Source organism: Mustela putorius, unplaced genomic scaffold (genome assembly GCF_011764305.1).
Source record: "Mustela putorius furo isolate JIRA1106 unplaced genomic scaffold, ASM1176430v1.1 tig00000275_pilon_pilon_pilon, whole genome shotgun sequence".
NCBI lineage: Eukaryota > Metazoa > Chordata > Mammalia > Carnivora > Mustelidae > Mustela > Mustela putorius.
Genome location: NW_025421341.1, coordinates 16240789 through 16266887, shown reverse-complemented (window position 1 = coordinate 16266887; position 26099 = coordinate 16240789). Strand labels below are relative to the sequence as shown.

The following is a 26099-nucleotide window of genomic DNA, read 5'->3' as shown; positions in this document are numbered from 1 at the left end:
TTAAAATTATAGTTGTGTTCCTTAGATTGTTTTGTTTGTTTTTTATTGTTTTGCCAGTATCTAAAGTACTAATATACTTAATGATCCCAAGATGCTCTCAAGAAGAGGTAATAGTGTTCTCCAACAACCAGCTCAGTGTCAGAGAGTGAAGTTAGGGACTATTTACTACTATCTCTTGTTCTCTCTTCTTGACCTAAGAAAACCTGAAATTTTTGCATGAACTTGGATGGCATGATTATAAGTAAAGGTAAGACATTTGCCTTGGTAATATTCCAGATGGAAAATAAAGATGTTTAGTTTGTAGAACATGAAAGTTTGTAGAAATGCATCAGTCAGGAAATGTAAAAGGAATAATATGTCTAATCCATACTACTTTTAGATTATTTCCATAATAATTATTTATAAAACAAAGAAATATCAAAATATCTTCTTCTAGTTGTCCAAAGCAATAAACAACATAAAATATGAGCTACTGTTAATAGTATACATAATTAAATAATATAAAATAAATAATAGATTAAAAATTAATATTCTAGCTAGAAAGACAGTCTGGTTCATGTAGATGTATATGTTTGTTTGTTTTCCCCAGTGGTAATGATTTCTTTTATATTTAAATTAAATGGTTTCAAGCAAAGTCTAAGATTGCTTTGCTTTTATATATTTCATTATTGCTTAAATTTACCTAGATTTACATATATATACATATATGTGTGTGTGTGTGTATAAATATATGTATGTGTATGTGTGTGTGGATTTTGTGTATATATATATATAAAATCTGGTGATTCTAAATCTGTATCCAGAACATCTGAAAAAGAGTTTATACTCTTCTAAGCAATGGCTTTAGAAAAAAATGGACTTCTCCATAATTAAGATGCATTCTAATTAGAGATTAGGCATTTATATAAGTTTAAATAGGCATTATATTGCTAAACATCGTTATTAGATGCTTTAGAACACATTTTTGTGAACTCAGTCACAATAAAACTCCCCTTAGAACACAAAAGCAAACCATCCTATGCTAAAAACATTAAAGTGGGATGCAATGACCAAAAGTTTTTGCAGAGAGGATGTGTCTTTTCTCCAAGTCTTCTGTAGAGTATTTTCAAAGAGAGAGACAGAAACAGCCTCACCCTCTCATTTTTCCCCTTGGATTACTTCCAGACTACTATGGACCCAGGAATTAGAGAAATTGGATATTAGTGTTTTGCCAAATTAAATGCTAATGAAGAACACTGTTTTCTTCATTTTCTCTTTGTTGACTATCCCATATGATATTTGTTTGAGATTTTAAGTTAAGAGAACATCTTACCACTTTTGAACTTTATCATTACTTGAAAACAGATGCCAGTGAACATGTTGTGCTGTTCATTAAACACATCTCAGAAACTACATTTTTGAGGAAGCTTTACAAGCTTCTACTTAGTTTTACTTGTAAAAGTGTAGGACATTCCCCTGCTCCCCAAAAAAGAGTTCACTCAAGACTGATGTAGGTACAGCCTAGTAAATAAGAGACTATGATAACCAAGCAGACGTAATAGAAGTCCCAGGGTTCTTAACCGTTTTCTGGAAAGGGAAAGGCTATGTGTTTCATCCTTTTTTTTTTTTTTTCAAAATCTGATTATGCTGGGGGATAATGCATTTGACAGTTCAATGCAAGAAAAGAAAGAAAACATGGAAAATCTAGACATAGTTCCTTTTCAATAAGGGGCTAGCTGGTTACAAGTAAAATAAAACCCGACATTAGTGGTTTGAGCAAACAGTTGTGTGAATTATTCTTTAATATATGGAAGTCTAGAAGTGCCAGAAGTGTTCCATTGTCTCCACAGATCAGTAACATCAGGGTCATGTTCTTATCTTTGTTTTGGTAGGTCCTTGGATCTACCAAGGGACAGGTTTAATCACCTGTACCTGTTTGACCTCAGCAATTCCTTTTGCAAAATTTTGCTTTCCTCCCTTGGTCAGAAATTTGTTATATATTCATACCAAGGTGCACAGAGAATGGGGAAGTTATTTAGCTTTTTAACAATCACTAGATTTGAAGATGTTAGGGAGCAGGGGGTGAAGAATGACAGTTGGGTTAATCAACCAGGGACTTCGACTCAGTAAGGGGGGTGGTGAGAGATGAACTAAGCTAAAACAGGCAAATAAGAATAACAACTGGTCTGAGGGTTAGCTTTACCACTTTTTGGAGAAAATGCTATTCTGCCAACACTTTGAAATCAGGAATAAGCAAATATTAAACATGTATAAGCTTCAGAAGAGCATTAAATAAATACCTCTTCCTATTTTCTTTTCATTAGAAATATTTTCCAATTATTTTTTAAGTTTAAAAATATGTAGGAAGCTCTTAAACTGTTAAAAATTTATGTTCTTTTAAGAGTTAGCTTAACATAAAATAATATGTAAATATTTATATAAGTACACCATTCACTGAGTTATTTATTCATACAACAGTTATTTATTTAGTGCTTCTTTTTAAGCGACAATAAACTGGCCTCCAAAGAAGTATAAAGATGACTGTGACACAGCTCCAGCACTTAAAAAGCTTATATTTTTACTTTTAAAAATAGAAATACAATTATTTTACCTTTAAGCTCTAATATGTACACATAGCCATTTACTTCCCTAAAGTTATTTGAAAGTTTTACACTGCTCTTGTAAATAAAAACCCTTAAAAGTATAACTTTATTCTAGAACTCCTAGAAGAGGCAAATTAAACCAGAAGTCAGTGTATCCCATGGGATAGAAGTTAGAAGTAAATGTTATATATTAGAAATAATGAATATTTGCCCTTGAATTGATAGATTATACTTAAGGAAAGAAGAAATGCTCATAATAACAAGCTTGTAATAACAAGCAAGAATCTGATCATGTGTTTGTAAACTTTTTGTTAGCTTGAATTATGTGGAATATGGAGGGAAATGGATAAGGATATAGTATATAATACATGTAACACAAAATGTGTGTTAACTGACTTTTATGTCATTGGTAAGGCTTCTGGTCAACAAGAGGCTGTTAGTAGGTAAGTTTTGGGGCAGTCAAAACTAAACGTGGATTTTTCACAGTGCAGAGGGAGTGGGAGTGAGTGACCCTAACCTCTGTGTTGTTCAAAGGTCAGCTGTACCTGAATTCAGAAGAGAGGTGTCAACTGCAGATATAAATCTGCTTATCATTACATAGTTAAAGAGATTGATGATATCTCTAGGAAGTAAATATGTAAGTGGAGAAGTGAAGAAATCCATTGTTTATGTCCTGGGACTCTCCCATGTTTAGAGGTCAGAGAAGGACAAAGCAACAAAAATGAATGAAAAGAACTGGCCAGACCAATAAAAACTAGAGAAAAGTGGTGTGATGGAATTCAAGTGTTTTAAGAAAGGGAACGTGACCACTCATATGAAATGTTAGTGATTGGTTAAGATTAGGTCTAAGAAATGACTCTGATTTGACAATAAGGAAACCATTAGTAACTTTGACAAGAGCTGATTTAGTGGAAAGGTAGAGAATAAAAATGTGATGGGAATCAGTTCAAGAATCAAGAGACTGTAAATGAAATGTGCAATTACAGATGACTATTTAGAAAATAAATGAAAAAATCATATTTCCACAACCGTCCCCAAATACTAAAAAGTCTCAAGTAGAATAATTGCATCTGCCTTAAATATACTATCACCTTAATATCTCATGTGCTATTTGATTAATTTAATGATAATTATTGAGAAGTTTTTAGAGAATGTTAGTCTAAGTTATAGAGCAATAAAAAAGTAGAAATAATGGTTCCTACCATTAGGAGGCTTAAAATTTACTGGGAAATTTAAAAAAAAATAGTCCGAGAGGAATAATTATAGATAATGAAATCACATTTAGTCTGGGAATATAGAAAAGAGACATGGAGTGCTAAGGAGAGATACTCTTGTAAATACAATAGCAAAATGGAAAGAATTATGTTACAGAGACGGCAATAAAATTGAGGCCATTTATCAGCACTTAATACTTTATATCTGGAGCATAGGTTGTTCCTATGAAAATTACCAGATCACCCACACAAAAATATGAAATGGTCTCTTTCAGAATAGGTATGTTTAGGTATATTTTCCATTGAAGAACTCTTTAAGTTATAATTTTTAACACCACACTCTAAATTCTCCAAAAAGGGGATGTCATCAGGGCTCAAAAGTAACAAGGGCATCCATATAGGCTTACGAAGTCATGTGACTCCAGCCTGTGTTACTCAGGTAAGAAAGCCCATGTACGAGAGTGTGAACAGGATTTTTAAATGTATTAAACTTTTTAAAACTGTGTAATGCCTGCAAATGATTGGTCTCAAAAGGTCATTAAAAATATATGAACAAAAACTTTGAAATGTCAGAATCCACCTTAATGAGAGAAATCAAATCATATAAAATAACAATCTCTCAGGGAAGCAAAAGGAAAGAGAGAGGGAGAGAAATGAAAAGGAAAAAGCTCTCAGGAATCATGCTTTTCGTCCTCTGCATGTTTAGAATTCCCAGGGAAAAAATAAAGTATTGAAAAACTCCAAAGGAAATGCCATTATGTTATCTGTAACTTTCCTTAATTAAAAAGATAGAGATATTAATAAAATCAACACAGGTAAATGTCCTGCAATTAGAGGGGAAACAAGTGGATACAGAAAGTTGAAAGTAGATTTAAATGATGACAATACACCTGTATATCCTTCAGGACCTCAAGTCCATAGATTAGAAGAACTCAACACTATCCCTGCCAAATATTGTCTTTCTCCTGGTTTTCCCATGTGAATGAATGCCATCATCAGCCTTCCGTTCACCCGAGTGACCACTCCTTTGTCTCTCCTCACTGTTGACTTTGTACTTTTTTAACATTTCTACTGCTGGGCTACTTTTCTGTCTTGTCCTGTATACCTCCCCAGTCTGCCCCTCATTGTCACTGAAGAGGACTTTTGAAATAGTTAACTAGTCTTGAAAACTTCTTTTCCCCTCTTGTCGATCTTACAACCTGTTGCCAGAATAATCTTTCTAACCTATTTTGTATGTGTGCTCTTTTTATTTTTCAAGTACACGAAATTCTAAAATACTACCTTTTATAATGTTTATTACCCTTATTTAAAAGGAGAAAAATCCTCTAAATTGTTTATTTCTAAACATTTCTTTTGACATATTTTGAGCTAGAACTGGCAAAGCATTATATTAGCTTCCAAGATACAATATGACTCAATATTTATATTATAGCCAAATGATCACTGCAATAATTCTAGTTAGCATCAGTTACCATATATAGTTACTAAATTATTTCTTCTTGGGATGAGAAATTTTAAGATTTACTCTTTTAACAACTTTCAAATATACAATACAGTATTATTAACTATAGTCACCATGCTGTGTATTACATCCCCATAACTTATTTATAACTGTAAATTTGTACTTTTGATTCCTAACACTTTACCCATTTCACATCCCCCAATCTTCTACAACTGGCAACTACGAATCTGTTTACTGTATCTATAAGCTCATTTTTTATTGTTTTCTTTTATTTGTTTGTTTTTGTTTTAGATTCCACATCTAAGTGATGCCATATGGCATTTGTCTTTTTCTATCTGACTTAGTTCACTTAGCATAATTCTTTCAAGGTTTATCGGGTTGTCATAAATGGCAAAATGCATTCTTTTTGATGGCTGAGTAATATTCTTCCGTGTGTGTGTGTGTGTGTGTGTGTGTGTGTGTGTGTGTATCGCATCTTCTTTACCTATTCATGTATTGAAGGGCACTTACATTGTTTCCATATCTTGGTTATTATAAGGAATGCTGCAGTAAACATGGATGTACATATATCTTTATGAATTAATGTTTTCATTGTCTTTAAATGAATATCCAGAAGTGAAATTGCTTTATCATATAGTAGCTCTATTTTTTTAAAGTTTTATTTATTTATTTGACAGAGAGAGAGATCACAAGTAGGCAGAGAGTCAGGCAGAGAGAGAGGGGAACCAGGCTCTCTGCTCAGCAGGGATGCTGAGGCAGATGTGGGGCTCGATCCCAGGACCCTGAGATCATGACCTGAGCCCAAGGCAGCAGCTTAATCCACTGAGCCACCCAGGTGCCCCAGTAGCTCTATTTTTAATCTTTTGAGGAACCTTCATACTATTTTCCTTAATGGCTACCCCATTTTATATTCCTATCAACAGTGAACTCAACAGTGGAGAAAGGGTTTCCTTTTCTCCACATTTTTGTCAACATTTGTTATTTTGTGACTTTTTGATAATAGTCATTCTAACTGGTATGACATAATATCTCAGTGTGGTTTTAATTGACATTTCCCTAATGATTAAAGATGTTGAACATCTTCTCATGTACCTGTTGGTCTCCTCTATATCATTTTTTTGGGAACATGTGTATTTAGATTCTTTGCTCATTTTTTAAATGGATTTTTAAAATTGAGTTGTATTAATTCTTCGTATATTTTAGGTATTAACTCATTATCAGTGATAATTTGCAAATATTATCTCTCATTCAGCAAGTTGCCTTTTCATTTTTTTCAGTTTCCTTTGCTGTGAAAAAGCTTTTTAGCTTGAAGTAGACCCACTTGTTGATTTTTGCTTTTATTGCCTTTCTTTGTGGTGTCAAATCCAAAATATCACTGCCAAGACTTATATGGAGCAGTTTACCACGTTTTTTTTTTTTTTCTAGGAGTTTTGTGGTTTCCAGTCTCTTACATTCAAGTCATTTTGAGTTATTTTGTGTGTGTGGTAGAACATAATGGTCCAGTTTCATTCTTTTGCATCTGGATGTGCAGTTTTCTCAACATCATTTTTTGACAATACTGTCCTTTCCCCATTTTATTACTTGGTTCCTTTGTTATAAATAAATGGCCCATAAAAGCATGGGTTTATTTTTCTTCCACTGATGTAATATACTCATGCATTCATATGATAATGGAATAGAATAGACAAGCTTTGGAGCAAAACATGCAAAGATTTAAATTCTGACCATTATCTTAGGATGCTTTTGACGTTAGGCAAGTTGTACAAGCTACCTCAGATTCATCACACATCCATTATGTTGGTAGAATTATTTGACATACACACATAAAACATGTAGTAAAAGTAGCTTTATTATTTCGCTGTGGAAGAAATTTCAATGACTTTACATGGGTATTCCAAATCTTGGCATCTTCCCCATGACTGTGCCTACTTCTCGAAGTCTCCCCCTATCTCATTTCATCCAAATCTTAAGAATTGATTCAGGCTGCCTACTCCTCTGAGAACCTTTGGAGGTCCCCTCAAAAGGAAATAAGGCTGCCCAGCAGGGCAAAAAATGTGGAAAACATTTCGTCTAAATTGAAAGGAGTGATATTTCTGAAGAAAGACATTTCCTTACTTCCTCTTTGTGTTTTTAAAAACTTTTTAGTCTAATGCAAGAATTGGGGTGTCTGAAAAGCATATTAAATGTTTAAAGATGCTTTATGTACAAAATTGTATACAAAGAGAACAAGTCAAATCATTACTTAGAAAATTGGTTTGTGAATCCTCTGAGAATGGGGCTGCTTTAATCTGTATTATGTAATTGTGCTCAATAAACCTGACACAAATGTACCCCCTAGTGCTTTGATAGATAAAGAAGAGGTAATTTACCAATAGAATATCATGTCTGTTAACAACACAGGTATCTGTAGTTATAGTGCCTAGAATTCTGAGGATTTTGAGGTGAAGAAAAATCTTAACATATGGGAACAAAGAATGGTACCAACCTCCCCCACTTTCCTTTTTATAGTTGTATTTATGTACTATTATCTACTCTATTATAAAACTAATAAATTCCTTATCATGTTAAACAATTTTGATAGGAATCACAACTGAAGTTGTAAAAGGTTTATCCTCAATTTTTAATCCTTTGACATATTGCTGCAGATTACCATATCTATGTAATGAACAGGTAATAGAATGGAATACTTAGTAGATAATGTATTTTGTAATTAAATGTTCTTAAACATTAAAAAAATTAAAATATTCTGTTTGTGGCATTAAATACATTTCTATATACACTGATACAGATGATCATAAAAGTGCTATACTAATACAGACATTGCTGATATTGTCTAATAGGTATAAAGTATGAAAAATACTAAGTTCCAAAAATTCAGCTATATTCTTAGAAAAACCTATTGAAAAAAAATTATTTCCAATCTAATTCCCTTTCAACTCTATTTATAGAAACCCATATTTTTCATTTTACTTCAAAAAAGCTGAAAAAAATTCATAAATGGATTATATATATCCTCAGAATGGTGTCTTTAAGCATATGAATGTCTGTCCCCAAAATCAAATCTACAAGTATATATATTACCTGAAAAATTGTAACAAGCAAACAAAACCCATAGATAGAGAGAAGCATGAAATTACAAATAGAGAGAATACAGAGAAGGAAGAAATTACATGAAACCGTTAGAAATTTTTCTCAGAGGCTAATCCTAGAGATAAAAGAATCCAGAGAATATTTACATATTGCTTTAATGGTAAAATCTCTACTGAAATACTCTATAGCACTGCTTTATGAATAATCTGTAATATTCACATATTTTTAAAATATTGGGAAAAATTTATCACTTGAAGACAAGTCAAATTTGCTTAGAAAGAAAGAGGCCGAGTATTCTGTGATTCATTTGCTTCAGCACTTACATTTTTGTTACATTTAGGATGTAATAGAAGACTCCATAATCCTAACCAAAGGGTAGAGATATACTGTAATTCCCTAGGTCTCATCAAGTAAAAACTGTAACTGAAAACTGATGTCTACCCCAGAGTCTGACCCAAATCACTTATATTTGCTCAAAGAGAAAAGATGTGTCATATTTATAGAGCAGGTGTAATTCTGGGTTACCAAAAGCACAGTTTGCAGGAGGAGATGAGGGAAAAAAAAAAACAACACATTAATGTGGTTCTCCTTGCCCTAGGCAATAACACTTAAAACATCTTCTGGGGAATTTCCGTGTTTCCTAGTGTTTCAAGGTCTCTTGTTTCAAATCTGAACCTCTTTGGGGAAGACTGAACAGACAGTGAGTAGGCACTGTAACTAGAATGATAGATACTGCTTGTCTTTGCTTTCTTTTTAAAGGAAATCCAAGGTATTTTTTTATAAGCCAAAAAAATCCTCTTAAATGTTTTCTCATTGAGAAAATAAAATAAAGCTAATTAAAGAATAAGGTCACCTAAAATTTTCCATAAAGACATAAAGGATTTATTAAACTAAAACCGTGATGAACATAGCAAGACAGATAAAATGATAGTCCAATGAGAATTACAATAGTAAGGTATAACTAAATATAAAATCAAAAAGTCTATTAGAACCCTAAATTAATTTATGTGCATTTTCTAGTCTCTATTTTCAAAAAGATATTGAAGAAAAATATATTGAATTGTCAATCTACCTTAAAAACCAATTCTAGCAAGTCAAACTTGGAAAGAGACAACATAATATAGCTGAAAAATTAATGGACTTGAGTTCCCAAGATGTAAAATGTTAGCATTACTATTACGTTTGACCTTATCTAGATGTCTTAATTTTTCTCCTAAGTCTGTTTATTTTATATGTGGGTTATAACATCTACATTACATAGTTATAGTGAAAATAGACAGTATATATAAAAATAAATTTCAATTAAAAATATGCAGCCATTCTTAGAGTAAAAAGTTTAGTCTATTTATTTGTATTATTATGTTCAGCTAGCGAACATATAGTACATCATTGGTTTTTTATATAGTGTTCAGAAAGGGAGGCAAACTATTTTTTTTTTTAATTTAAGGGTAATACATAGGACCAAATAAGCCTCAAATTTACCGCTATAAAAGGAATGTTTTCTATATCTGAACAAAATGTCTTTAATATTTTCATTTTTCTTACATTATTTCTTATTGAAAATGAAGAGAATTGTTAGTGATACTATATGCACTATAAAACTCATGAATAGTTTATGGTAGTTTTTAATCTTATTTTATTTTATTTTATTTAGGTTTTATTTAAGTAATCTCTGTGCCTAATGCAGGGCTCAAACATATGACCCCTGAGATCAAAAGTTGTTCCTCTTCTGACTGAGCCAGCCAGGTGCCCCATACCTGATGGCAGTTAGATTTCATGTTCCCCTTATTTGAACAGAACTTTTGCTATGTTTAAACTGCTTATTTAACTAATAAAATATTGAAAATGTCATTCCCAAAATCATGTTTCTTATCATAGTTGGCAAATGATTCTAAGAATTTTCTTTCAATAATGAATCAAATTTTTTTTTTTTAATTGAGTCAACATATTTCTGGTCAACTCTATTTTTCTTATAGCAAGAGCAAATTAGGAAATATGGAGTGCATTGCTGATGATAGGTTTAACCTGTGGTTCATGGCAGATTCACACTTTTGTCTGAATGCCACTGTAAGATTTTCAGAAGGAAGACAGGGTACAAGATGATAGCCATTATTACCCAAGTATATTTTTTAAATAAAATATAAGACTACACAGAATCATAACATCTGACCCTAATTTATGAAACATCCATTTAAGTTACATATATAATTATTACAGGCAATGATTAATTTACTTTCCTAGCAAGTAAACCCTGTTCATACTAATAGGCTCTTGTACGAATATGTATAAGTATATACATGCACAGTGTACACATGCACACACATTTAGATGTGCGTTATATATGAAGACTTGTTAGCTGTTATATGTAAGGACGTGTTAGCTTGAGGTATCCTAGTTTCTCTAAATTGGGCTAAAGTTAAGGTAAACATTTGATTCATTGCTCACACGAGGCAATTTTTTTTTTTAAGATTTTATTTATTTATTTGACAGAGAGAGATCACAAGTATGCAGAGCAGCAGGCAGAGAGAGAGAGAGAGGGAGGAAGGCTCCCCGCTGAGCAGAGAGCCCCATGTGGGGCTTGATCCCAGGACCCTGAGACCATGACCTGTGCCAAAGGCAGAGGCCCAACCCACTGAGCCACCCAGGTGCCCCAAGGCTGCTTTTGAGAGTCTGTGGAGTACTATTGATATTTGCACTGACACAAATACAGATTGTTCTGGCTAAAGGAAAGCATATGACTCGCAAATGGATAAAGGTATTTTGTTTAATTTTTAAATTCGATTTATTTGGTAGGATCCAGAGGCAAAGTCATCAGAGCTCAGAAATGTAAAAAAGAATAGACAGTTCCCTGTTGTGTTTATTTTGTTTTACCTTAAGTGAAGAATGTATTTATATGTATTTAAGCTGAGTTATCTGATAGAAGAACTACATTCACAACAGTTAGAGGCAGACATACAATCAAAATTCAGATTGTCTGACTCTCAAACATCTTTCCAGCACATTATGCCACTGTAAGGAAAAAATCATGCAGAATTTGAAAGGTAAACACACACACACACACACACACACACACACACAAAAACCCCAATAATGTTAGAGGTGATATTTTGCCGTTTTACTTAAAGATTATTATACAAAAATGTCCTGTTAAAGTTATCTGACTAGCCTGTTGTTTTTGGTTTTACTTTCTATTTAAATTAAAAAAAAAAAAAAGACACAACACAAAAACTCCTCTTTAACCTTCAGTACCCATAAATAGTGAATTCACTCTAAAACTAATCCAGTGAATCCTGAGACCCTTCTCCATATTATTTAATTTAATTTAAAAGTTTCCAAATATGGAGTTCAGTAATTTAAAGCCATGCTGTTGGTTACAAATTATGCCATTGGTGTTTTGTAGGACATCAATTTCTCTTATCTGTATTGAAAATTATTCTGTATTCAAAAAATAAAGAAAAATATACATGTGTTTTAAAATTACAGACCTCTTATTTAGTGATATATCTATGAAAGAATCTTGTAGATGTAGCATTCTTTGCAATGACTACATTAGTCAAAATACCAATTTTACTAAGTTTGCAATTTTAAAGAAAATACCACTGTATATTTTTAGGAGGATAGTCTGCCCTTGACATTAATGGAAAATGGTATAATAATTTTAGACCCACTGAGTTTAATCTTAAATTATATTGACTTTGCTACATCTTTTTTTTCTGACCTGATCTGGAATGAAACTGATCAATGAAGGAAAATATCTGGATGTTTATAAAATCAGGTTTCATATATTCTCTCATATTTTTTACTCTCCAGTGATGAATAGCATGGTTCAAACACAGCAATAAATGTTAAGAATATATCTTATTATATGAGTAATACAGTTTGGAAGATACTACTCTTTTATAGATAACTGTTTAAGACAGATCATTGTATTCAAGGCAATAAAATATAATATATTCTGTTGTTTCTGAACTTCTAAATGAAATTATGAAACCTAAATTATATGTTTTTAAATAAGTGAACCAAGTTCATTTGTGATGCAGAATCTTTATTATATTAATCTCTATGAATAGTGGGAAGATATCTGTTTTATTATAGTATCTCCAAATCACAGAATTAGGTAAATTATCAGTTGATTACATCCTTTTAATCTAAGCTTGGAATTGGCACTTGAAATGTCCTTTCATATTTTAGGGGACCCATCCCTTTCTAATATATAGGCAAATGACAACAAACAAACAGTACTCATATAGCAGATAAGGAATGGCAGTGTTCCAGATACCTTAGCCTTTGAACTTTATGATCTCGTAAACAGTGTCATACCCCAGCCTTTTAAGAGGTTACTCTGATTCACGTGTACGAAGAAACACTTTGTTTCAGAAATATAACTTAGTTGTCAATAGCTATCATTATACCTAGGAAGGATATGCAGCAATTTTTAAAAAGCAACCCAAGTGGCTATCTCCTTTTTATCCAAAGGGTCCTCATAAAGAGTTGAAGCATTAACTCAGGAAAAAATGGACATCTATCCTACACCTACAAATATCTAGGGATCATCAAAATTGCGAAGAGTAGGAAATGTATAAATAGTATGAACTGTTCAGATTAGATTAATTTTATGAAGCAAAGTGTTAATTATACACAACATAGTGAGTAGTAAATGTCTCAGATGCATTAAACTACAACTAATAGAAAATATCTTCAGAAGTACTTGCATTGTAAAAGTGGACGGGGATAGCAAAATGAATTAATTGAAAAAATGCAAAGTAAAAAATCAAGGAAAAAAGGAAAACAAGGCCATTGTTATAAAACTAAATTTTTAGACAGGGATTTATTTTTCTATGTTTCTCTTAAATTTAACAAACTTTTATTTCAAAAGAAATATAAATGCATTGTATAAAATTAGAAAATGTCTGCTAGCAAAAATACAAAATAAGAGCACTATAAGTTATACTATCCAAAGACACGTACTGTTTAATGTCTTATTGTATATTCTAGATATTCTTATGCACATACATGTGCATATATGGATTTTTCTTCCATTGATATTCAACTGTTTCTAACCCAATCTTTTAAATTTCCAGCCTTCATGTTCCCATGGCAGTACATTTCTATCTTATCTACTACCTAATCCATAATTACACTTTTCAAGTTACCTGAAAAATGTCTATACAAATGGTTGTCTAAACTAAGGTCCAGTCCAGGACTGAATTTCACACCTTGTTGTTAGAACCAGTAAGTTTCTTAATCAAAACCATTACCTTATTTTTCATATTCACTTATTAAAGGGAACATACAAATTTTCTTTTGGAATATTCCCCCTTCTCAATTTGACTGGTTACTTGTGGCTCATGATTTATTTTTCAAGAATAAGTTCTACTGAAATATGAAGAATTTGACCGCTTAAAAAGTCCAACAAAATACTGTGTACAATTTTTAGGTGTAGAAACTCTAGTTCTTTATTTTTTTGGGTTGTTTGGACCTCTATCACTCCTACAGAGGGGTAAGAGAAGAAAAATGGTAAAGAAATGTAAATCAACCAAGGAACTGCTATGGGAAAATATTGAATGTAAATACTAACTAGAAAAACATAGAAATTACTGTCTATTGAGGTTTTTGGTGTTTTATGTGCATTGCCATAACCTAACTAAATAGTAATGACATGACAATTGATAGCTATCCAAAATAAATGGAAAGAATGAAGGCAGAGGTCTTCTTTTGTTCTTTTAGGAATGATTCTTCTTAAAATGGAAAACAAACAAAAATAAAATAAAGCATTTTCTGTTAATTTACAGTGATATTGACATGTATTTTCATAAATTCATGACACTTATTCTTTTGCAAAATAGATGAGCAGAGGAAGTTTAGAGTTTAGTTCAATCTACAATTAACAAAGTGTTGGGCACTATTCTCAGTCATATATAAATCCTTTGTAACAAAAATATTGGATTGAAGAAAAAAATACAACCCTTTGTGTAGTAATGGCTTTTTCAGGGATATGTTAGGCACTTAATCTGAAAATTATGCCTTGGACTGAAAACTTAAAATATTTTTTGAAATACATATTTAACTGCCATGTTCAAAAATATGATCTTACATACGCCAACACACATCACAATGATGAGTTTGTGTCCATACTACGGTTTAATTTTCTCAGCATAGATTTTTATATCTTTATAAAATTCCGTTTAGGAAAATCTATTTGAATTATAGCAACATTCCAGTATGCTATAGTACTTTCAGCTGTCAGGAAACAACCTTTAGGATGAAATACTTCTTAAGGTTTTTCTGTAGTTTTATATGGCAATATAACAGTCATAATCTTTAAAAGACAGCTTCATTTATAGAAGTGACACAGATTTTTTTCAAGACCTGTTTAAAATTTAAAATTTTTATTTAGGATCATCCACTATCATTATTTCTGATGTGTCTTTGAGCACAAGTTTATTTTGCAAAAGTGACTAATTTTTTTTTTTCTAAAAGAATTGTAGCTGTACAGAGTAGATTCTTCTGCAAACAGGAATATAAGATATAAAATATCTTACTATGGAAAGCATGGCCATTCAGGAAGTTCTTTCTTAGTTTCCCTATCTATCATGGCTTCATGGTCAAATATGTATTAGGTAACACCTGTGTGTTTACTCTGGGCTATTTGCTATGATGTATCAAATTAATACACATCAAGGCTCTGACCACAGAAAGCTCATAGATACTACTCCACTCTAGAACAAGAAATTAAGACCATAAATATTACTTTTCAAGCAAGGAAAAAAATTTATCTTAAAAGACAATAAGTATATGTTTATAAAAAATAAAAAATTAAAAAAAAAAAAGACAATAAGTATTTAGTTTCAAAATTGTATCTTAGCTAACAATGTACTAGAGAAGCACTTTAAGAATATAAGTCCCTAAAAAAAAAAAAGAATATATAAATCTCTAATGAATCTCTTCTAACCCCCTTTAATGTAATACTTAATGTGTAGACATCTTCTATGGGTATATGATGCTTAGGCACACTTTTCATAATCATAATTAGTCCTGTCATTATAACTCTGAAAACCTATCTGACCCAATTCTTAACCTTTTTCTTGCCCTTTAGCCCAGTACAGTTGCCTAGCCAGAGTTTGAAACAGCACTTTTGTCAACACATCTCTCTTACCGGTACCCTCATGCTCCAGAGTTGTGGTGTTCATGTATCTCCAGACCATGCATTTTTGCTTGAAAGCAGTAGTTCTCAAGGCAAGGGGTGGGGTGTTGGGGGTGATTTGGGCAGACATTTGACAATATCTAGAGAAATGGTCATGACTGAGGATGAGGTGTTATTGGCTTCCAGTGGAGGGAGGCTAAGGATGTTGATAAAAACCCCAAAATGCATAAGACAGTCCCCCGCAGTGAACAAGCATCCAGCCCAAAATGTCAATAGTGCCACTGTTGAGAAAGCCTACTTTAGAGAAAATATTGAAAATAATATTATATACCGCAACAATATTATTAATATATATTTCCATTTATTTACAGAAAAAGTAAAATAAGAATAATTTAAAATGCTTATATATCCACATTTTGGCACGTGTTCTTCATTCTGTTACCAAGTGTTATTTTGTCATCGTTGTCATTGTTGTTGTTGAATGGCATGTTGTGGCTGCTCACCTCCAAAGATTATTTGTATGTGCATGGTTTATTACGTAAAACGCAAAGCAAAACAAAAGGTGGAAATAGTTTTTATTTCCCCCAAAATGTGACAGCTCTAATGCATTTTTTGTTTGTTATTCTTCTAACTGAGAAGACTTGTAATATGTGGATAATGTATTTATCACACAACTGCTCTTTTTCTCCTTCTGTCTTGTCTCTCTTCTTACTTTTTTTTTTTCCTCCTTTTTCCTTCTGGTGGGCAGAACTCCTCTGATTGCAGCAGGAGTCATCGGTGGGCTCTTCATCCTGGTCATCGTGGGCCTAACATTTGCAGTTTATGTTAGAAGGAAGAGCATCAAAAAGAAAAGAGCCTTAAGAAGATTCCTGGAAACAGAGGTATGGTGTTTGTTTGTTCTCTGTGTGTTGAGGGACTTCCATTAGGTTTAGAAGGTTTAGATGATACTCTGTTTTTTAACACAGGTGAGAACTCGGTTCCATTTCCTGCAATGAACGATGCTGAGTTCATAGTATGTTACACAGAGTTGATGAAAAATCAGACTATATAGTAAAAGTAGTCAAGGCAGATTCATGCCTGAAGGAGATCAAATTGTAGGGGTCAAGGAGATGATCTGATGAATGACAGATCTTACTGAAAAGACTTATCTGTTTCTTTTGGAGGTGGAATCCCACTAGAATCCTAGGATATTACAGTAGCAGAACTAGAAAACAACTGGATAGAAGATATCTCAACAGTGGACTAGAAAAATGTTAGAAAGAGAGAATTTTTCTGATTCAAAAATAAAGCCAGATAGTCAAGCAATTTATGCTTTAATTAGGGTCATTAAATTGGCAGCCACAGGTCCCATTATACCAGTAGTGAAAAGCTGCACTTACAGGATAAAGCTTCCTATTGTAATCACACAGACTTTACCACAGAATTTATGGGAAGCATTTAATGCATGTTAGTTATTGTGAATATGTAAATTACCCACAAATTATTATAATCTCTCTTATATTGCTGCCGTGAGTTCTCTAGCATGCAAGGTGATAGTTTTCACTGTATAGATTACAGGGGGAAAACAATTACAGAAAACTATGCATTACCAGATCCTTCTCAACCTGCACCTTACCTTCTTTCTCCTGATATGTACATCTATGGCGGTCTGAACATGGCTGAACAACTCAGAACAATTCTGTTCTGAGACTTAGCCTTCTCTGGATCTGTTTTTTGCTCACTGTCAATGTGACAGTCTGACTTTTCCTCTTAACCCTGACAGGAATGAGAATATTCATTCATAAATTTTACAAACTGATAATGAATTAAATTTTAGCTCTTTTCTTCCAGAAGTTGAAGCTAGGTAGAAGGATCATATGAAATGTTCAGGAAGCTACTTTAGTTATATGCAGGGAAGAATGTCTAAGAATTAGAGTTGTCTAAAATTAGAATGGGTTGTCTTATCAATAGAGTTGTTCAAGCATAAGACAGGTAGTCAATTATATACATGAAGAAAATAGTAGTAATTTTTTACTTGAGCTAGATGTTTACAAAAGATGAACTTGATCATTTTCAATCTTGCACATGTGAGTACAAGTTTGGGCACAACACATGGGCTGTGCATATTTTCAGTTTAGCTAGGATGCGGGAGGCAGAATTCTCCCTTATGGCCAGCTTGGGGCAGTCATGGAGAAAATTCTAAGAAGTGAAGTGAATTAGAGTTGGAGGGGAACTGAAGGCTTGGAACAGCGGTGGACATTTAGGTGGTTGAATAAATATGAAAAGAATTCTGTCCCTTAACTACATGCTGGAAAGTCCCATTGCTATAAAAATAATTGTTTTGTTTGTCTTCTTTTTTAATACTGTGCTTTCTAGGAATGCCCTTCAAACTGACATCTCATTACTAAATAAACACGTACTGATTGGTTTTAGAAGCAGACTCTATTTTTTATAAAAAGTTATTGCTTAGCACTAAATTAGATAATTGTAGAATTCCCATCTCTCTCTCAGTAAAAATAAATAACTATGATTTTCTATCATCTAAACAGAAGACGAATTCTTAAGAGGATCAACTCATATGCTTAAGTATGAAAGCTAGAAATCTGTCTCAGATGTGAAAAACTTGTTAAAGCATGATATATTGTTGGAATGTACTTAGAGTTAATATCCTTCTCCAAAATCATATTGCTCCAGATTGTCTGTCTTCTGTTACATGCATAAAAGTAGAAAAAAATATTTTTCAACATACACTTACGAGATGCTCTGTAAACTTGATATTTTGATAGATACCGTAATTAAAAAGCGTTAATGGGACATGATCCTATCCCTTGAAGAGTGACAGATTCAGTGCCTACAATATGGCAGGCAGTATTCCCAAGTTTTCCAGCTATGTTACATCCCATTTCATCTTTTGACAATCTTCTGTGGTAATTATTGCTGTACCTATTTCACAGGTGTGAAATAAGGGGTTAGGAGGGATAAATTGCTTTCTCAGCCTTTAAGTGGCAGTACTAGTGTGCAAACCTACAATTTTAAACTTGACACTCTTTCCACCGTACTGGCTTGCAAAATGAAACAATGCTTCTGTTAAAGGTATCATTCTCAAATTCCTGGAAAAATGTGTTTGTATAAATTTTTAAGTGAGATCTAAGAAAATTGTTGAAGACTAAACCTGCAGGTAGAATTGTGAAATTTTCAAAATATGGAATTATGGCATATTATATGCCAAAGCATATATTTTAAATACATATAGCCCCAAATACTGAAATCTAGTCCCCAATCTTGCATATGATTTTTATATAAGTTATGTGATTTTAAAAAATAATTCACTGAAGTTCCTGATTTTATACATATAGTGTGTGTATCAAAATCTAATAAACAAATTCTGCACCACAGAGTTGGAAGAAGGAGATTCTCTGACAGATTCTTTTTCAAGTTTTAGAAAGATTTTGTAATTCTTTCTGAGATTTATTTTATGTGACTTTAATATGCATTTTTAAAAATATATATTTGAAAATGAGATAGAAGTATATTTGTTGTCTAAACTTTTAAACAAGAACCCAAATTTATTGATAATTTTTATCATCTCTGTATTCCTGGTATTGCTATACTTACCTATATTCAAGATTCTGTTCAGCTACTTAAGTAGACCACAACATTCATAGAAGCAAAATAATAACCAAGACACAGGATCACGGTGCACTTAGCATTGTAAACAGATACTGAGAAACACTGGGATGGTTTTTAAGACCATTTGAGTAGGAACTGCCTTTAATTCTTCCCTTATGTTAAGAGGGGCACCTGGGTGGCTCAGTGGGTTTAACCTCTGCCTTCAGCTCCAGTCATGATCTTAGGGTCCTGGGATTGAGCCCTGCATTGGGCTCTCTGCTCAGCGGGGAGCCTGCTTCCCCTTCTCTACCTACCTGTGATCTCTCTGTCAAATAAATACAGTCTTCAAAAAAAGAAAAAAGAGAGAGAGAGAGAGAGAGCTATTTGTTTGAGTTTAAAGCTTAATTCCTTTATTTATCTAAAATTATCCAAACTTATCCCTTTTGGCCACACCCAGCCAAGGATATGATCTCGTATTTCCCACCCTAATCTCATCCTTCAGACCTGTCCCAAACCCTATTGCATTCTGTTTTATGTCTTCTTCCTTCTTCTTGATGCTGTGTCCAAACTGTTCTTCACAATGATAATACCCTCCTTCACGTCAATCCATTTTTATTATCTCAAGACCAATTTTATTTTTTTTTAAAGATTGTATGTATGCATGTATGTATTTTAGAGAGAGAAAGTGCAAGCAGGGGCAGAATCCTAAAGAAACCACACTGAGCTTAGAGCCCAACGCAGCCTCCATCTCAGGACCCTGAGATAGTGACCTGAGCTGAAACCAAAATATGCTCCCCTCAAGACCAATTCTAAAGTGTGTCTCCTCCAGGAAGCCAAAACTAATGAAGTTTTCTCACTGGTGGCTATTTTATCCCTGTGCATACCATAGCATTCACCCAGAATCTAGAATCATTTCATAGAATTTTAGAATATTTGATCTGTAAAGTACTCTAGTGTCTTGCTGCTTAAAATGTGCTCAAGGACCATCATCATACATAGAATTCACCTGGAGTTCTGCAAAAATTCAAATTTCAGCCACAGCCTTAGAGTTACTGACCTAGAATCTGCATTTTCACAAGAACCTCGGGTAATTCAAATGTACATGAAAATTTTATCAGCACTGTCCTGGTGCATTGGTATTGTGTTAACTTTGTTCTCTTCTGACACATTTGTCCTGGCTTCCTAGTTATATTTTATTTTTCTAATTCTATTTATTGAGTCTCCTAAAACGAGAAAGAAAACTTTGATAGAGTACATGGACATAACTAAGATTTGACCGTTGTTGTAGAAAGCAAAACTGGAAGGACTTCAAAAAGTAGGATTAGGAGCCGCTAATTAGCCTAAATTTCTTTAAAATGTTGGGGCGGGGGGAGTGCGGAAGGGGGCAGGAGAATCTCCTAGCTTAATATGCCTAAAGTAGGCACATTGTAACTTGTGTTCACCCAGACAAAGAGCTTGAGAAGTGAAAGGATAGACTGAGGGAATAGTGAGTGATCCATATGACAAAAAAATTGTCAAGGAAAGTATGCCTGTGTATTTTTTTGTATGTATGAGAAAGAGCATCAGGCAGAGGACAAGGGAGAGGCATTGACTGGAATTGAAAGTTAGAGAACCTGTATTCTTTTTGTTTTGTAGTTGGTAGAACCTTTAACTCCCAGTGGTACTGCACCCAATCAAGCTCAACTTCGTATTTTGAAAGAAACTGAGCTCAAAAGAGTGAAAGTACTTGGCTCAGGTGCTTTTGGAACAGTTTATAAGGTAAGTAAAAAAATAACCCATACCACCAGTTATTTTTTGTTTCAGACTTCTCTTAAATAACAGCCAGAATTATTGCTCTAGCTAACCTAATTTCCTTTTAATATTCGGTGAGGACAACCGGTATCGTATTGAGAAGTTGCTGCATAAGTGAATTCATTCATTTTTATTGAGCAAGCTGGGATAGAAACTAGCATGGGAAAGCAGGAAACTGTCACAAAGAGCCACAGCATATAGTCTTTCTGTCCATACCCTTTTGATCCACTTTTTATGTTGGCAAATTTTGTCCCTACCTAGAATATACAGCTCGAGCCCATTTTTCTTCCCCTACACAGTGCTCCATGGAATCCCAGACAGGCCTGAGCATATGCCATAATCCTTGTTCTTTTCTCCTGCCCTTTAATTCCCACATCTCCCCCTCAGAATGACACTGCCTGTCTCTTTAGAATCCACACAAATGTCCTGATTTGTTAACAGGATAGGATTCGTTCCAAAACCACTTTTTTTTTTGCCTACCTGTTAATATGATTTAGCAGAAAAATTTTCAGTTTGGTTGTCCTCACCATTATATGCAAACTAAAAAAGTGACTTTCTTTGTGAAATTCAGGTTAGATAGAATGAAAGGTGAAATCATGGGTTTCCAATAAGAGATATTTTTGGAAAGGCAAAGTTCAGATAATGTCATCTGCATGTTTACTTATTTAGCTTAATTATAAAACCAATTCGGAGGCCAGGCCCAAGGTTAATTGTGGTGAAATTTATGTTTAACGTAAGTAAAAGTATAAGAAACTGCTGGGTTAGTGCTAAATCCTTCTTGCGATGTCTGTTAGAACAGTTCCCCAAATTTTACTTTGACAGTTTTATAGGTTTCTTAAAGCTATATCAAGCCTGAAGTTTTTACAAGTATTTCTGTTAAAATAGACTGGATCTTAGAAATTTTGCACTTTAAAATGTTCATTTTTTCTACTTAAAACAAATGTTTATTTAACAAAAAGTATTAACAACTAGAATATAAACCTTAATTTTCCCTCCTGAGTGTTCAAAAAATAATTTAATCTTTTTAAAATAAAATTATTTTATTCTAAGGCCTAGATGCAGAAATTTCTTAAACTCTTTGTGTGCATATTTTGTTTCGTTAAACTAAAAATTATTAATTGAACACCTAATTTGAGTAGAAACTTCTCAGCTGACTTGGTGCTTTCTAGTTTTCAAATTATTTGTATATTCAAAGAAATATGGCTTATCCTGCTTTTCTATTTATATTATGTTAGAAATAATTCCATTTCAAAGGTAACTCAATTTTGGATTGTTCCTAGCATATAATTAACTTTTTATTTTAAAGATGATATGGTCTGGAAAGTGAATTTTATTTTAAATCATGGATACCATGATTAAATATGATTAAATACCAAGAATAAATATGATCTAATGACCTCAGCAGGGAAAAATTACCATTTAGACCTTTAATTATAAAACTTTATAAATGTTTTTATTATGAATAACTATTTGCCTGTTGTCCATGAGCATTGTAGCTTTATTGAAATTACTTGTATTGAAAGGTCCATAAGTACATTTCAATCTTATACCTATTGTATTTACAGTTGATGCTGTTTTAATTAACATATTAGTTCTTACCAAGGCATATTGTCTTAAATGGGAAAGAACTACTCTTGACCACAGAAATGCATATTAGCTTAGCTAATTACTTGGTTGATTTTTCTCCTGGTTTGACATATGCTGTGTTTAAGTATTAAAGATTTGAACCAATTTACCATGGATATTAGTGTAGTTGAATTTTTGTCTGGTTAGGACTAGAAAATAATGACTATACTTATTTAAAAAGCAGTACAAATTAATTCACACTGAATTTATATTCGTATTTCAAAAGTATACTTTGGAAATATTTTAATATTGATGCTATATCTTTATAAAGTAACCCCCCCTCTGGTTACTTTATTGAATAATGGTAAGCCTGTTCTCTACCCTACATACCATCACTAAGACACTAAGAAAATGTAGTCTATGGATCTTGGGCTTCTTCCTCCCCATTTCTGCATTAATAGTTAAAAAAAAAGTTATACCACAAGGAACTTGGCTTTTTTTCTTTTTTTTTAATTTAACACATAGATTTCCCTATTAACCCCAAGAAGAATGTAACTCTTAACTTCATCTTCTAATGGTTAAAGCCCCTTTTTTCTGTATTATTCTCACTTTTTAATAATTCTTGTGTTTAGGTCTCCTCTTATATTATTACAACTTTCAGTAATACAAATACATACATTTTAGCATGAAGTACAAAATGAAAAACACTTTTTTTATGACTAGAACCAACTGATATTAAGAAAAACTAGAGATGTTCTCTTTAGGAATAAGAGAATTTTTCCCCCTTTCATTTTAATGTTAAAACTGGACTAAGAAGACTTTTTTGATGTCAGGGCTAATAAGCTAAAATTTGAGATTTTCTTGCTTCTGTGTTCGTAAGAGAACACAGAATTTCAAAAGAAAAAATTCTTTGATAATTGATGCACCCCCAATGTCTTACCAAAATTATTGTCCTAATTCAAATGGTTGAATTGTTTACTCAGAAATGCTGTTATTTACCTTAATGTTGTACTTGACTCAAGTTCCATCTACTTTATCCTTTCTAGTGTGTAGATCCTATTCAGATATTATAATGATATTTTTGTAGGAGGAGAGAACTGGCAATGGCCAGTATAAATATTTTATATTCAGAGATAATAAAAATCCTTGACAAACACATACACAATATTTGATAATAAAGACAAATTAATATGTGCTCAGTTCTCTCTAGTACTTGTCTTTGAAAACAAATTCTTAAATAATCATCTTAGAAAACTAATTTTTAAACCAATTCAATCTTCAGGAACAGGAAAATATGTTTTTTTATATCTTTATTTGTTTTAGTTACAGAATAATTAAATAATATTAAAGCTGAAAAGAACCTCCAACATGACTTAACCCAGTCTTCTAAATTACAAATGAGACAACTAAAGATCAAAAATTGGAACAGTGTTCTCTGAGTCTTAAGAAATTGATATATCATCTGAATCTAATATTTATATCTTATTTCATTTCTGTCACTATTGAAAAGCTTTTTCACACATTCAAATTGAATTTTATAATAGCAATGCTTTATAATGTAATAGTAAACACATTGAAAGCAGAATAAATATATGATTCATCTTCAGATAATGAAAGGAAACAACAAAGTTGCTAAGTAACTTGTAACACATAACAGGTATTAGATAAATGTTTGTTGACTGAATAAAAGAATATAGAATCTCTAAATTATTTTTTAAGAAATTAATAGATTGAGTGGTTAAATCAAATGTTGTTTCTGGTATAAATTTCTATATCTTCATATAGATTTAATGTGATTTTCCCCCCCAAAGGGCATTTGGGTACCTGAAGGAGAAACAGTAAAGATTCCTGTGGCTATTAAGATTCTTAATGAAACAACTGGTCCCAAAGCCAATGTGGAGTTCATGGATGTAAGTATAAACACCAGGCAACCACATTTTTTATCCATTTTTAATAGACTGCTTTTAGAATTTAAAAAAAGAGAAAGAAATGGTATACTCTACAATTAAAGCCTTGAGCAAAGGTCAGCAAACTTTTGCTTAAAGAACCAGAGAATAAATGGGCTTTTTTGTGCAACGTGGTCTCCATAGAAACTACTCAACTCCATCCTTTGGGTAAGTGAGCAGCCATAGACACTTAAAAACAAAACAAAACAGGGGCGCCTGGAGGGCTCAGTTGGTTGGGTGACTGCCTTTGGCTCAGGTCCTAGTCCTGAAGTCCTCAGATCGAGTTCCACATTGGGCTCCCTGATCAACGGGAGTCTGCTTCTTCCTCTGACCCTCTCCTTTCTCATGCTCTCTCTCTCATTCTTTCTCTCTCTCTCTCAAGTAAATAGATAAGGTCTTTGAAAACAAAAACAAAACGAAAAAATGCAAGAATGGGTATGACTGTGTTCCAGTAAACTTTATTTACACAAATAAGCTGAAGGCTGAAACCCTGCAAGCCAAATTCTGCTCTCAAGTGCTTTGTATTTAACCACGAAGTAAAGAAAGGCAAATTGCATTTGGGAGTAGGGATGATGGTCTGAAAAATTAATTAGGCTGATTTATTTTATTATTGTTATAATCTACTAACAAAAAACATTAATCAAGATTAGTTTCGATAGTAAGTTAGTGTTAAATTTAAATTAGGAATCTACCTAAGTCAGATAATTACCAATTGAAATTTACTTTTTCAGTTCAAATTCAGAAGACAAACCTAATGGGTAAAAAGCTCCAACTATAGGAAAATAAGAGAGCTCTGAAGAATAAAAATACTTTATGAAGTTAATCAGAACTTTAAGATTTCCCCTAGCAAAAATTGTAGATTGAGCTGTTCAGCAAATTTCAGAAGGTAGGACAGATAAAATATGTATGAGGTATGCTGTTATTTTTTTCACATTGAACACAAGATAACTTGCCAGAGGTTCTATCAAAGACCCATGTATATATTCTTTCTTATTTTAGCATAAAATTTTCAATAATAAGAATAATTTTGATTTTTAAATGACCTTTATATGAAAGATGATGCAAGCATATGCATTTTGATTTTTAAAGATGGATTGCTATATATTTCTACCCAGTTTTTCTTGTAAGCTCTTTTTTAGGTTGTACAGGAGCTCAGTTTTTGACTTTGAATAATTTATTTGGATATAATGCTTACTTTCTTATATAGGGCTGCTTTTAGTTCAACAATATATTGGTTATTAGATAATAGAACTGATAATTAACTGGTACAAACCAGCTGTTCTGATCAGTTGGTGCTGTACCTTACCAGTTGCTTAATATTTTGAATACCACTTTTGTTACTTATCTACCAACACCTGACAGACATTGAGTCCAGTAACTAAATAGTGTTTCTTTCTGTAGGTGTCTAAAAGTTCTAACATTCTCTGCAGCTACATGTCCTGGCTCATATAGTAAAATGTAAAACTGAAGCCTTTTTCAGTGATATCACAATCAATTTGATCTTGATTATACGTATATGTTGTGAAAGGAATTTTCAAAGTGAAAGTTATGAAGAAAAAGGACAATGAATATACACAATATAAGTTAATATGTAAGACAGAGTTTAAAAAAAAAAAAAAAAAAAAGATCTTGCTCAGCCTAGACTGTAGCCAAAGCTGAAATCCACAAGAATGCTAATAATCTCTGCTGGAGGCTTAGACAGCCATTTTTGTCATA

At 32.7% G+C, this 26099-nt stretch overlaps 1 protein-coding gene across 4 annotated transcripts in view; it reads left to right on the top strand.

Moving 5' to 3' along the window:
• ERBB4 (erb-b2 receptor tyrosine kinase 4) overlaps window positions 1-26099 on the top strand; it is a 1164764-nt gene that overhangs the window by 931335 nt on the left and 207330 nt on the right. For all 4 annotated transcript variants that reach the window (XM_004767012.3, XM_004767010.3, XM_004767013.3 and 1 more), the window contains exons 17-19: window positions 16241-16373; window positions 20716-20838; window positions 24249-24347. In XM_004767012.3, coding sequence (XP_004767069.1) covers window positions 16241-16373; window positions 20716-20838; window positions 24249-24347 — 355 coding nt within the window. The remainder of the gene's footprint in view (window positions 1-16240; window positions 16374-20715; window positions 20839-24248; window positions 24348-26099) is intronic.